The sequence below is a fragment of the Bicyclus anynana genome, chromosome 1 (assembly GCF_947172395.1).
Source record: "Bicyclus anynana chromosome 1, ilBicAnyn1.1, whole genome shotgun sequence".
Classification (NCBI taxonomy): Eukaryota; Metazoa; Arthropoda; class Insecta; order Lepidoptera; family Nymphalidae; genus Bicyclus; species Bicyclus anynana.
The window spans coordinates 13,898,060-13,913,448 of NC_069083.1; the positions used below are offsets into that span (position 1 = coordinate 13,898,060).

At 36.9% G+C, this 15,389-nt stretch overlaps 1 protein-coding gene across 7 annotated transcripts in view; it reads left to right on the forward strand.

Moving 5' to 3' along the window:
* LOC112055824 (cytosolic carboxypeptidase 1) overlaps positions 1-15,330 on the forward strand; it is a 98,337-nt gene extending 83,007 nt beyond the window's left edge. For 6 of the 7 annotated variants that reach the window (XM_052882405.1, XM_024096070.2, XM_024096072.2 and 3 more), the window contains 6 exons: positions 5,278-5,365; positions 6,517-6,681; positions 8,934-9,110; positions 10,163-10,281; positions 12,446-12,487; positions 14,343-15,330. In XM_052882405.1, the coding sequence (XP_052738365.1) occupies positions 5,278-5,365; positions 6,517-6,681; positions 8,934-9,110; positions 10,163-10,281; positions 12,446-12,487; positions 14,343-14,421 (670 nt within the window). In that variant the 3' untranslated portion in view covers positions 14,422-15,330. The remainder of the gene's footprint in view (positions 1-5,277; positions 5,366-6,516; positions 6,682-8,933; positions 9,111-10,162; positions 10,282-12,445; positions 12,488-14,342) is intronic. The other variant, XM_024096071.2, reaches the window with a different exon arrangement.
* The last annotated feature ends 59 nt before the right edge of the window (positions 15,331-15,389 follow it).

Sequence of the window (15,389 nt, forward strand, 5' to 3'; positions counted from 1 at the left end):
TGAACAAGCTTAACAATACTACTGCTGATGTGGTGGCTGGCAAAATTCCACGGACCCACGGCTCATAAGGGCCCCAACCTACGGTGAGCTAACTCTAACATTAAAAATAACAACATTTTTCTGGGGTCCACCTACTTATCCGATGTATTTGCTACCGGCCTCAGATAGAATAATTACGTCACTGGATACTAAAATGAGAAATCTGGCGTATGATTTTGCAACGCTTTGTTTCAGTTCTCGATAACCATTTTCAAATGCGATGTGTATTAATCTCGCACTAAGCCTAGCTACAGGTGACCTGTCCACTCGCATGGTTAAGCCATAAAAAAGTACAAAGATCTATTATCGTATAGACAAGTTGAAAAATAAATAATGAACAGCTAACAGTATACAGGATGATTGATCGCAGTCCTGTTAAGTTAAGACATGTCTATATCGGTTCGCATGAAAACCATCGAAACGCGATTATGTCAGGAACACGTAGGCAAGAATTACCCTGTAATAACGGGCAGGAATACAGTGAATTGTCGTAGATTGCAGACGCACTGAATCTAGCTGTAAATAATGACACAATTGGAGACGTTACTCTTTCTTAATCAAGGTACGGGTAATGAAAGGCAAACGGTACCCACTTCCTTTCCCACAGATTATTCAAACGTACACGTAACGAGGATGAACATAATTTACTAAACTTATCTGACATTTTCAAGGATAAATAGTAAGTTCATTTAAAATGTAAGTTGTAGTACATATATAAATAAATATACAAATAGTCAAACATGGCGTTTCAAAAGTGCTTGTTAACTAAGCCTAACAAGATGAAACCCCCTGCTTGACTCACAGTAAATAGACAGGAAATTTTATCTACGAAATAACATAGATAGAGCTCCCTAATGGTAATTTAAAAAAATTAACTCGTACGCAGATTTTAAAATAAATGTATAAGTATATAATAAGATATATTGTGCAATATCGAAGTCTTAATATTTTAACTGAATTATTCACCTTGAAATCTAAGAATAAGCACTTATCTATCTTCACATATATCTAAGGTGAACAAAAATATCCTTTTCTATTTTTTGAACTGTAGGACCCATGCTGTGAAAATGTTAAACAGAAGACTTGCTGACTTACATGCAGCTTTTATCGTACTTTATTTATTGCCCTGCCGTCTATTTGGATTATTCCAATTGCTGTGCCAGTATATTTTTATGCCTCTCATTTATTTTTAACACGAAGAGGAATTTTATTATGTACAATAGAACAAAGATATATTTTCCCCTAGTTGCTCTGTAATTGCTTCATCTGTAAAAAACCAACAGCTCAATATACAAGAACTTGTCTATTGATTTTCCTACTATTTGATATCTACGACTATTATTACCACAGCTGAATTTTCCAAAATGACAAATTTATAAATCGTTAGTAGTATAGTGTCAAGATAAGACGGCTAAGATTTCTTTTACTCCGGGTAAGGTAAATGTAGCACTGAAAACAGACTAAAAATCTCTGATTTTTAGGTTCATTTTAATATTTGAAGTGTGGTATTTTATTTTTGTATAAATACCTAATAATTTAACACGACGTACGAAGGTCCCACACCCCGTCCCTACGTGGTCAGCCAATCATTTAATTTAATGGCGTGTCATATCAAATTGCCCTCGACGCTTTCATTGTCGCGGATACCTCAAACCATAGAAATATTGATATTAAGGTAATAGAAATGACTTGTACGTGTGAATTTGTCCCATGACACAAATGACGTGTACACATCGAAAGTTTAAGAATTGAATATTGAATCATAAGTTCTAACAAAACAATCAACTTTTAACTGTATACCAAGCTCAGGTGTATACCAAGATCTGTTCACATTTATAGGATGTTTCCGCTAAACGCCATATTCTGCGTTGGATTAGGTGGGGCTAGAAGGCTCATAAGCAATGAAACTCGGACAAACTCTAAATTTCAAAGTTTACAAGTCATGAGGTAAATAGGTATCTTCTAGACAATTGCGTTCCATTATTAGGTTGCATCATTGCTTGCTTTCATGCCTCGTTGCAGCCAAGCTCTAGCTAATAAAACAAATGAAATTATTACGTCTTACGTTCGATAACATTTTGGAGTGTAAACCGTTGCATAAAAAGAAATACATGTACGATTATATATTGCGTAATATTTCCGCAATGATAGATCCAGATAGGTATTGTCGGTAGGTAACACTCGTCTTTAGTATGAAGGTGAAATTGCCATTTCTATTGCCTTATCATTATAACGTCTATGGTTAAACCTTATACGATCGTGAATCAATTATCATTTTATTAAACTTTTATAACCGTGCAGTCGTGTCACGCATTTAATGAAATAATCACCAATATATACATACATAAACATTTTGCTGCATATACGTATGTACATAACTGTTTTAGTCGATCACCACTTTTTAGCCACAGCCAGTTATCTCGCTAAAAGGCCTGAGGATTAAAATAGCGTGCGCGGATCGAAGGTTACAGACAAATATTTTATTACCTAATCACATGATTACCAATTAGAGTTTGACACTAATTGGTACAAGGTATTATAATAATAGTGCCTGTTCCTATTCTGACATTCATTATCCTTTCTGCGAACGGTTAAGGACATTCATCATGATTGATTTGATGTTTATTTTAATAGGTTGATAATAAAGACCAAAATAGTGAATAGGCCAGCTGGTCTACCTTCTTAAAGGAGAGGGGATATGGAGCTCAAACCCACCACGCGGTTTTTATGCGGGTTTTGCGGGCTTAGGGTGATAATAATATTTTTTTTAACAACCACTTTCACACATGTAAATTACAATGACTGACTGGATTGACTTGCTGTCTTAAATACTACTATTTATCGGACGCATTGCATCAAACGGATTGTAGTATTCTTTATTTATAAACTCATACAAGTGCGTCCACTGATCCACATGGACACGGATCGCACTAATCTACCGTAAAATTAAAAAGTCCGTTTAATGCTCTGCGACCTATACGTCCGATGCGAATCTGTGGACGCCTGCCTAAACACCACAAACTTCCAAACTTCGGGCTTGAGCATTTAACTGAAAATTTCTTACAAGAAACAAAAGCTCAGTATTGACTGACCCAGGAACTCATGATCCGAGGCTACATACCAAACCACTGCACCAACAATACTGATGAGTTGATAGATTAACAACAAAACATAAGACAATTTAAATAGAGTATTTTGTATGGTCGTAGATTTCTCTGGAGCGCTAGATAGCTCGTCAAAGATACACGCGCGCGCCAGTGATTAAGTTGTCCCGGGTTTCCTTTCTAATTGGATGGAGCTGGATGGAGAGATAAGCAATCGTTTGGAAAACCTAATAAAAAACACATAAGACAAGCGTGCCAGCGTCTCTTTAAACAGGCGAATAAAAAACGAACGGTCTGTTAATAACCATTGAGTGGGTAATTACTCGGGTACTAAATAAAAGGCAAATATTTGTTCGTCATTACTTTGTTGATTTATGGGATATTTTTTTAGAAAGGATCTGTATTAGATAACCGAATTGAATCTTAAAAGTTTAAAGTGGGTTTTCTGTCATCGTCACTTACATGATAGGAAAGAAAACTATAAATATAGGCGTCCACATAGCGGATCAGTGAAAGCATTTTTATGATTATGTGTACAAAGAATTCTGCGATGCGTCCGATACTTACGATGGGTATATGTGGACGTTTACCATTGAGATGCAATTACACGTCATCTTAATAGGCATTTGAAGACATGTTAACCCATGCTTCTATTCTACCTTAGGTAAGTACGGTAGCCAATTAAGGAGTTTGGCCCTTGGTAGCATTGGAAGGTAGCAGGTTTGAAGGGTCCAGATCCTAAATTGTTTGCCATTGAAACACCTTGGGACCTTTACCACTTTAACTAAGCGTCTCTGTGGATCTTCTCACTTCTAATTCACGCAGAATTAACTAACTAACTAACTCCAAGCTCAATCACCAGCTAACTCTGACCCTTCTTATGGAGCCCGTTGCAAGAACCAGCTCATGATTGTGCTCATGATGTGTTCTAAACTAGTCGGGCACACTCCGACTTTGTATCGCGTGAGTTTTAGCCTTTTTTCTAAATAATTAATTATTATTATCGATAGTAGAAGATTGTAACTTTCATAAATTCGTGACATCTTGGTTGGTAGACTCCGATTTCAAAAAGTTCTGTTTATATTTCAGTATCAATTTTTGTATATCCAATATACTTACCTAATAGGTACATGTGCTACGTTACTTTGCTATTAATAGATCTTTCTAATGAATTCCACGTCGCGGCTAGTAACCCGATATAGCTTAGCCAATAATATGTTTAGTTCCTAAGCTTCATTGCGTCCTTAACTAGTCTGATATTGGATTGACGATACCGACCCAACCTACGGTACGAGTCACTTGTCACTTCACTGCACGCGTCTGCGGTACTTATCGTTATAAAGATATACCTACTTGGCTTCCTGGTAATTTGTACCAATAGCCCGGATCTGTGGAACGATTTTACAATTCATCACTATCAAGTTAATTTTCCGTGAGTTAATAAGCTTCATCTTGATGAGAGCTTAACGTTTTTATTTTCGAAAATTCTTGATTCTGGTAACACTCCCCTCCTTCTAACTTGTATAAATAACGAGGTGTTATTAATAAGAACGGGAGGAGGGGAATTTACTAAAAGTTGTTACTAACACTTTTTTTTTACTGTTGCTTAAAAAATAGTTAATAGAACTTAACAGCCACAATGTCCTACAAATTAGGTGGTACATTAATTATCTCGTTCCGACGAGCAGAAATTTTCATTAACTGGGTTACCAAAACTTGCATCGTCACTTAACATCTCCGATGAGATCGCAGTCAAGGGTTAGCTGGTCGAAACTAGTAGGTAACTCAAATTTAATAGCACCATGGTTTTAGTGCGATCCTCTTCCATTGGACGATCGTCGTACAGAATTCTAGCACAAAAGCTTTCTTTAGATAATTGGAGGGGAAAGGGAAATAACTACCTTTTTTAAAATTGGTAATAAGTATCAAGATAATTTTTAATGTGTTATTTTTAAAAGATTTTTCTCTGACAATCGCGATCGCAAATCAAAAAATACGCAAGGGAAAAACCATTTTTAAAGGCAACAATACAAAATATCTTCTTCGTAACCATTAAATTATATCCAAACAGTATCAGGCCAACAATTAGTCCGCTTAATCAAGCAGATATAATATCATGCCTTTGTTGTTTCAGCCATCGCTGCGGCTTAACTAATGAAGATTTAAATCGACGGTGGTGCAAGCCGAGTCCCGTTTTGCATCCTTCTATTTACCATACCAAGGTAATTACACCAAGAATTTTCGCTCATTAGTGATTAAAGTAAGACAATTCTATTTACGAGCTAATTTTATACGCCGACCAACATCACGATAAATAAAAATAAAGACATTGACTAATCGGCGCTATTTAAAGCAGCGGGTATTCTTTAACATAACTGGACGCTCTATTTACTTTTAGTACGAAAACTTTTTTTTTTACCACAACTTTTAATCTACTATTAAAAGTGTACATTGCAGTATCATAATATCCATTTTCTAGAAATAAAACCTTTTATTACTTTAATTTATTTGAGTCTCATACTCAACCAGTTCATAAAAATGTTTATAAAATAATAATTACTTATGTATTATTACTTATGAATAGTAACGGTGAATCGGTTCAGCTAAAATACTAATTTTAGAGAAGATTAAGAAATCAAAAGATTTATTGAAAAAAAGATTTATTCAATATGATTTCTGTAGAGCTCAAATTAATTATGACTCAATTAAATTAATTCAAGTTTACTCGTACCTATTTTAGCCCCAACTTAGTCTCGGAATTAAAAGGTGTACCGGCAAAGACGTACCGCCAAGCGATTTAGCGTTCCGGTACGATGCCGTGTAGAAACCGAAAGGGGTGTGGATTTTCATCCTCCTCCTAACAAGTTAGCCCGTTTCCATCTTAGACTGCATCATCACTTACCATCAGGTGAGATTGTAGTCAAGGGCTAACTTGTAGACAATAAAAAAAAAAAAAGGTGTTTTTCCAAGCCTCTTTCAGAAACTTGAAAAAAATTACTTTATATATATTTTCCTCGGCAACGTAAAACATCATGTCCGCAGTTGCCAGTTAGATTCATTGTAACCCTTCAATTCAAAAGTTATTAAAGTGAAGGGTCTCTAGCGAAGAGAAAAAAGGGCCACGAAGCGTTTAGCATCAGCTGCGGACATACTTTCTCAGGATATTCGTAGAAAATCTAAAAACATTAATCTGCTACCTCCCAAAGCTACCACAGTGTAAAGTCCACTCCAGGATTGCATACTGTGTGTGTGATACATAGTTACCAATGGAAGTAGCATGAGCTCACGAACTTTTAGTTTATAGGTTTCATTAAACGAAAGTCTGGCCATCAGAGGATCTTAAGCCATAATGCTCTAATCTTGTAATTCACAGGGCTTAATAGAGTACCTAGTACGAGTTTGGAAGAAACCCCCGTTAGTGTACTGCGACTACCACGGCCACTCGCGCAAGAAAAACGTGTTCTTTTATGGATGCGCCGGCGCTGAGAGCTGGTGCAGCAACGACCGACTGGTGCCCGACGAACCTGTTAAATACCTTGTAAGTTGAGGACACAGCTTATAGAAAACAGAGCCGTAACCTGGTCGGATGAATAAGGGGTTGTGTTTGTTCAAAAATATCTGTCAACAATTATTTAAATGTACTTCTTCTAGTTGTACATAAAGCTTCTAGAAAACACAGTGAGAACGTTGTTAGAAGATACCTACAATTAAATAATAATATCCAATGTTAGAAATATAAACTAGACTCGTTAATAAAACTCAAACAGCGTCTTTATTTGAATGTGATTTCTTTGTTTGCTTTAGTAAGGGAAATGTTCAAAATGAAAAGAAAATGTAACACGTTACAGCATATTACGAGGTTTATAAACTGTATTTAAATATAAGATTTTAAATATTAAAAATTGCAAATCGATTATATGATTTTAGAATTATAAATTAACTCACGAATTTAATTCATTAACTGCGTAAACTATTAAAAAGTTCATGCGTCTCTGGTTTTACAGTGGAATTAACATATACAGGATGTCCCACAAATAGTTCGACATACTCTACAGGATGATAGCTGACAGCTACAAAATACAAAAATCCATACTTTCGTTGCTTAGCGTTCATTTTATACGTGGTAATTATTTTTGAATAGTTGTCTCTAGTAATTAAAGTTTAATTTTTTCTACTTCAAAAAACGAGACAAATTTTTTTTTGTATGTACTTATGTACTTTTAACGGTCACTTAAAAAAAATCTACTAGGCAAAGTACATCTAGCTTAAAAACATGTTCATTTAATAAGGATTCTAAAAATGTAAGACATTAGTATATTATTTTCAAACACTTCGTTCCAATTGCTATTTTTGTTCCGAAAGGGGTTAACTATGTAAAAATCGTTAATCGTATAGGTATACTCGTACTTAAAAGTATAGGAAACTTTGTCGTCTCCCTCGTTACGGCCCTGTTCTACACTATACAGTAAAGATCACTGCGTTAATTGAAACTTTTTCCTACTATTCCTCGTATCCCGTTATATCATCGATACTTACCGATAAGACCTTAGTAAGACGTTAAGGTACAGTTCTCTGACCTAAATGTATTTAACAAATAGATAGAGTCCTATTACAGAGTTTAATGAAAAAGTAATTATAAAGATATGTTAGTAAAACTTTTATAATAATTAGGTATGTTTATAGTTTTGTTTCTTGACATACCTAACTCTGGTCACTCAGAAAATAAGCAGCATAAACACGTACTTATCCGGAAACTTTGTTTTAGCCCAAGAATCACTAAATTGCTTTAATATATTATGGAAGATTTTATCCTGATGAAACTTACACTACTTCTGTACCTACTGTAATCAGTCCACGTCTTTTTCTGATAAAGTTGTGAACTAATGGCAATTTTTTTTGTTATGTTATTATACTTGAAAGTGTGCCAGTTGCCTACTGCTATTCATTTTGAAAACCTAAACAAAATTAAAATGCATTTTTCTCAAAATACAGCTACAAGCTGAAGAGGTAAAATGTGCATCGCAACTTCCTTTACATTTTTTGTTCGGTTTTATGTAAAATGCGTACATTTCTAGAAAATGCATTTCAAACATTTCAAAACAGGGTAGTTTAGTAACATCATTTATAGGGGAAAAAAAATAGCCTTTAGGTCGCGACTTTGACAAAATGATTGAAATTCCGACAGATTGACTACACCAGGGTTTCTCAAAGTGGGATACGCGAACCCCTAGGGATTCGCCATTCAGCGGCAGGCGGTTCGCGACAAGATTTACGTAATGGTGGCTTGATGACTGATACAGAGTCAGAATGAAGTCTCTAAAATTTCTCCTAACATTGAATCCATTTACGACAAGAAACAAGCACACCCATCACATTAACATTGTAAATAACAGGGGTTCGTAGAGCCGAAAGTTTAAGAAACCCTGGACTAGACTCGTTATCAACGTTATTAATGGTCTAAGTTATCAACCCATATCCGGCTCACTGCTGAGCTCGAGTCTCCTCTCAGAATGAGAGAGGTTAGGCCAATAGACCACCACGCTGGCCCAATGCGGATTGGCAGACTTCACACACGCAGAGAATTAAGAAATTCTCTGGCGTGCAGGTTTCCTCACGATGTTCTCCTTCACCGTTTGAGACACGTGATATTTAATTTCTTACAATGCACACAACTGAAAAGTTGGAGGTGCATGCCCCAGACCGGATTCGAACCCACACCGAGGTCATATCCACTGGGTTATCACGTCTCTCGACTGGACTAGACTAAATGTAACCTTTTCCACCCGTCAGATGCTGCCCGCCCTCATGCACCGGATATCGCCCGCGTTCGCGCTCGGCTCGTGTTCGTTCCGCGTGGAGCGCGAACGCGAGAGCACCGCTCGCGTCACAGTGTGGCGTCACCTCGGCGTCACCAGATCCTACACTATGGAAGCGTCCTTCTGCGGTTTTGATCGGGGACCCTTTAAGGTTACCTATTCTGCGATTAATACTCTGTTACTCTGTGTACCTTTTTGAAGTAAACATTCTTTAAGCATTCCTTAACTTGAGAAGTAAGACCTCTCTTGCTCTAAAACAAGGTTACAAAGACATCCGAAAAAAAAATTGTTTGTCAACTTGCTTTAACATACCATCTTACATGTACACTTACGAGTATCTTCAGCTGCTACCTATCTCTGGACTCTGTAGATACTTTTTCATACTTCACCAGTCAGATTAATGTAAAAAGAATCATTAGCGAGACAATTGAAACTTAAGTTGCGAGCCTAATTAAAATTGATGGTATTATCGATCAAATGATAAAGCGTACAATAAAAGTACGTCTTAATATTTATCAATACCGTGTCTCACTTTGAATGCGTTTATTTTTCAATTATAAACGATGGCATATCTGAGATTAATGATAACCACTCATAGGCCTGCGAATACACTGTACACTATTCGCCGTAAGCTATTAATTAGTACTACCATTATTTTTATGTCGATAACTGGCTTTTGCTCATGGCTTCGTTTTGCAAAATTGATTTATTAATTGAGTGCATTAATAATAATTGCCCGTTAAAACCCACATTGAAACAGCGTAGTGGGTCTAAGCTTGAAAAAAATTATCCGTGGCGCAGTGGTATGCGCGCTAGATTTACAAGACGGGGGTCTTCGATCGATCCCCGGTTGAAGTTTTCTTAATTGGTCCAGGTCTGGCTGGTGGGTGGCTTCGGCCATGGCCAGTTGCAACTCTACCGGCAAAGACGTACCCACCACCAAGTGATTTAGCGTTCCGTCGCGTAGAAACCGAAAGGGGTGTGGATTTTCATCCTACTCCTAGATTGTAGTCAAGGGCTAACTTGTAGAGAATAAAAAAAGAAATAGTCTTGTATTGCGGATTTGAGCCTAACGCACGATTTTCAAAAACGTCATAAAGATTGCATCCGACTACGCGATAGCTCTGACAATATCTCGGTGGTAACTGTCGAGCGGGTCAGTCGCCTACGCTGACGTCATCTCACACAATATATCACGCGCAGGGGTTCCATCTGAACACTCAACACCTCCAGAGCGTGGGCAGTGACTTCTGCGAGGCGCTCAACGGTCTCGGAGATAACGCCAACGGGGTCGACATCCAGCTCACTAAGGACCTTAACGGGTAAGTTTGAATTCAGCCGAGTATATCCATACTAATTGTTATTTATACTTTACTAGCGGACGCTCGCGACTTCTTAGAGCGGGTGCACACGATGCGTTGCGGCGGCGGTGCGGCGGCGGTGCGGTGTCGCTGCGTCGTCTTACATAGAAATATCTGTGGCATGTCACACGATGCGCCTGGCGCCGCACCAGACTTGCAACCACCGAGACGAGGCGGAGAGGGGTGAATACGTGGCGTCGTCGGAGCGGCAACATTACTTTATTAACAGACTGTCCAACACTGCTACGGCGCCGCACCGCTCGTGTGCCCGCTGTTACGGTAAAATCTTTGCGATGCGGCGCCGCAACGCATCGTGTGTCCCCGCTCTTAGATGTCCTTAATCCGGCCCTGTCGTAAAGTCCGTTCTTGACAGACGTGTACTAACTACCTATAAACTACCTCCCTCTTCATCGGTGTATAGGTACCTACGTCACACGCTTTTCCATATTTCGTGAAAAGAGCTTTTGATTTTATCTATTTAGATTTTAATTATACAAAAAAAATACAATGTCCAAAAGTTTCAAATTGCATTTGAGTGACCATGCAACCGGTGGTGAAGGCTTCCAGCTCCTCACAATAGTGCCGTCTATTAATTATTTTTTATTATAAAAGTCCTTCGCCGCATCAGCCTGTACGCGAGAAACTCAAAAACTACTGAAATACTTAACATTAATGAAAATTCATGCGATTACTACCCAGAGAGTAAGGTCTTGGCGTACACAAAATCTTGACAAATTGTACGTGTACACACACTAACACACACGTGTATCCAACGTATTCGATTAAAGCTCCCAGGAGGCTAGACTTTTTCGGACTCTTAAGCTGGGTACAGATTGGTGCAATGCAACATGTAATGTAATATTCTGCCTTACGTTGCATGTTCCCTGCTGCCTTGGACGTGTAGCGCGCGCGCGAACAAAAACATGCACTGTGGAGTATTCCCCTTATAAAGATCTATATACAAAAAAGTCCGCAGTAGATAGATAGATATACGACATGGTGATTTTAGATGATGAAGCATTCGTTTCATACAATGTTACAGTATAATTTATGAAGAGTTCAGGTAGGCTAGGTATCATTACAGAGGGTAATTTTTGATAAATTGTTATTATGTACCTATTGACTAAGTAGACTTTTAAAATAGCCTTCGCCAAATGGCCGATTTGAATTGAAGATCAATCATTTACGCGATAAACCATCAAACGGTTACAATGTAGCCACATTTTAATGGCGGGCCCTTGAGTTTATGAGAAATATTTTAAAAATTCAATTAGACATAAATAAAAACTTGTCTAGTTAAAGACTTTTTAATAAGTACGTAGGTAAATTCGCGGTGGTAAAGCTGCATTTCCACTGAGAAAGTGGAGCTGATAAAAACATTCGTCAAAAAGCGTAAAAATAAAATGTCTACTTAGTACCCACTTGTATACATATGTTTTCTGTGGTATTACCTAAATTAGTGTAATAAAATGATTTAAATAAACATGTAAACAATTGTCCGTTAAACGTAGAGCTCTTCTTAAGGTGGCAGGGTTGACAAAATTCTACGGACATTTATAGAGCCTACTTGAGGCGCCCAATGAATTCGCCATGGGCGTCTGCTCCTCTTTAACGAAGTTTTTTGAATAATAAGCATAAATCCTCACTATAGGATCTTTAAAAAAATATGTGCTTAAGCTAGTGATTGTTGTCATGTATAAAAATATATAATTTATTTATACTTACCATATATTCTAAGCACCTAATCGAGTACAATTACCTACACTAGGTAAGGAAGGGTATTAAGTCAAAAACATCTCATCACTGAATATGGAAAAAGACGTCATCACTCGACCTAAGGGCAATTCTTTCACGGGTCTATAAAATTTAGAAATGTTGAAAACTAATCAGTATCTGCATTTCGCGTAGGTATAATTACGTCTTTACTGTCCCACAGAGTTAGGGACTAAGTGGAAAGGCAGCCTTATTTTAAAATGTTATGAATAATGGACCCGGTTGTAGTAACAATGTAAGACAAGAGTTTGTTCATAATAAGCAGTAACCCATAATGAGCTTGTTATAGCATTTTTATTCCCCTCCCATAATGATAACCCATTACAAGACTGATTATGTATTTGATTGACAGAAATATCGTTGAAGTTCATTTAACCGGTGCAGTGGAAAACAGGCGAGTGGTTTTTTTGCGGGTTTGCATGCTCAACTAACCCACTAGAACCTACTTTCTGTTTTCTTTTCTAAATACCTATTTATTAATTATTGTGCACATTATTTCCTTTAAGATATATAAGTAGTAGGTACCTATATTTGCAAATTGCAACAGAACTCGCGAAGTACCGCCATATTTTTTGCTATGTTTCGGTCTGAAAGACAATAATTTGGTTCTCTAACTTCAACCAATAGTCAAAGTTCTCTAACAATGTAATTACAGACACCACAGAAAATTTGCGCTTACAGTTTCCGACGCACAAGAAGACTATATGTATCTATTCTATCTACTCGTAACCGCTTACGGTCATGTCTCAGTTAAGGTACAGGCCAGCACATATAGGCTATACCTACAGATTACTTAAGTATTTTAGTCGAGTACGAACGAGATTTGGGCAGTAAATCCAAAAATTGTTCGTACTGAACTAAAATACTAAAGTAGTCCGAACTAAGCATTATGGTGAACGGACGGTGCTAATAACTTCTAATCTATTGTGTGGGCTTATTAATTAAATTAGCCAGTGTTAAAATGTCTCACAAATAACGTGGCTTTCTATTAATATAAAATAATAAAAAATTTAATAAAAAAAATACAACCGACTTCAAAACCTAAAAACGTATCCACTAAACTAAAAAGCGAAAATAACATCATAATATGTTCTCCCTGCTGATAAGTATGAAGGCGGTGCTAAGCCGGTGATGCATTAATTCAAGCCATGTGAGAATATCTTATAGATTTAGATTTTGCAGACAGTGTTGTTTGTTAGTCCTTTTATTAGTTAGCTTAAATTAAGACAACACCGGCTAAGCACCACCTTCATACTGATCAGCAGGCAGGCAGATCGGCAGGCATAAATTTTTATTATTTTTCCATTTTTAGTGTAAAATTTCATCTCAAACGAATACATCAGACCCCTAATGACAGTCACAACCCATCTTGGTACAAAATTCTCAGCAATACAAATTAGTCAAGCCCAAGCACAAAGTAGCTACCGTAAACCGTTAAGGGCTTCCCTTAATTGATCTTGGTCTTTATCATCAGACCCCTAATAACAGATACAACTCATCTAGATAGAAAGTTCTCAGCAATACGAATTAATCAAGGCTAAACACAAGGTAGTTACTGAAAACTGTTAAGGAATGCCCTTAATTGTCCTTGGTCTTCATCACCAAACCCCTAAATGACATTCACAACCTATCTATGTGGAAAGTTCTCATTAATACAAATTAATCAAGCCCAAACACAACGTAACTGCTGTAAATCGCCGAGGAGTTCCATCGTCTATTTTATGGCTCCATCATCAGATCGATTTTAAACCTTCATGAAATTGTAGTGCTTAAAAGAACTAAATGGAAAAAATTACAAACACACTAGACACCCATATAATTTTCGAAAGTTCCCCTCAATTTCTCCAGGATTCCATCATCAGATCTTGACATGATAGCAATGGGACCAAATGGGGACTATACCGTTTCAAACAAAAAAGAATTTTTGAAATCGGTCCAGGCGTCTTTGAGTAATCGGTGTACATACATAAAAAAAAATACCGACCGAATTGAGAACCTCCTCCTTTTTGAAGTCGGTTAAAAATCGGTTCAATGAATGTTAAAATAAACGCTATGTTTAATAATAATACATACTGCTACTTACCTATAGGTAATTAGGTATGTATTAACGTATTTTCGAAGAAGTAAAAGAAAAGCATATTTACTCTTCTATCGTTTCTTCATTGAAAATATAGAAGAGTTAGCGAGAGAAAGTTCGTGAGCCAAAGTTACGTGTTATAGAAGAGTAATAGCTGTTCATTTCTTTACAGTGAGATAACAGTGGACAGCGAAGCGGGCTCCGGATCAGACAGCGTGTTGAAAACTGACTCCGATGAGGATTTCGACTAGAACCACCACGTTGTCGTAGAATAAGCGTTCACTAGCGATTACTTATTAAATCAGCTTTAAAAACATCAATTAAATTAAACGGCCTTAATTAAACTGTTAAGGTGTACGCACACGGCGAATCGCGTCGCAAGCATTGCAACGGATACGTCGCTGGCTACCTACAACGATTTTTATCGTCCTTCAGAGGATAAAAATCGTACCCGTTTGACATAACTAGCCAAAGTTCTAGTCCAATCTGAACACGAGGCCTATGTGGCAGTATATAAATATTTATCTCATCGTCACTATTAAACCTGCGCAAGTTCGGCGTGTTGCAACTTCAGAACGGAATAGGAGTTTGTCTAACTCTACGTAGATGCATTTCCTACATTGCAACTTGTTAGTTTAAAGAAAAAAAAAGAAAGACAATGATTATTAATGAGTCCTCAGAGTATGCAATGCATTTTAAATCTATAAAGTGCACGTCACTTTGAGTACCATCCTTCAGGTAAAAATGCATACACACTGGTCGAAAACAGAACCTTCATTTTTTAAAGTCAGTTAAAAATATTCAAGTAGGCTTATTACTCACATTCAATTAATGGCCGAAGTCCTGAGGCGTATTTGCTAAGAAATATATGTATTAATTGCGACGCGTTTTTGTCACCGTGTGTGGTCACCTTTATTCTTTATTCTTAACTGCCATTAACGTAAGTGCTATAAATTTAATAGTGATTAAATAATCTGTTCTAATATTTTCATAGTAATAATTACATTTTTTTATACTTACAATTTACACAAGGGTTGCACTGAATATGTTTTGAAAATTGATCGTATGTCTGTGATTGTTTTACGATTTTGTTTGTTGTGATATTAAAATTAATTTTGTGTCTTGTGATCTCAGTAACTAATATAAATTATGTAAATCTATATTACGTGTATTATTTTAAAGAATAAATCATCCCAACGATAATCCCTACAAAGAGAAG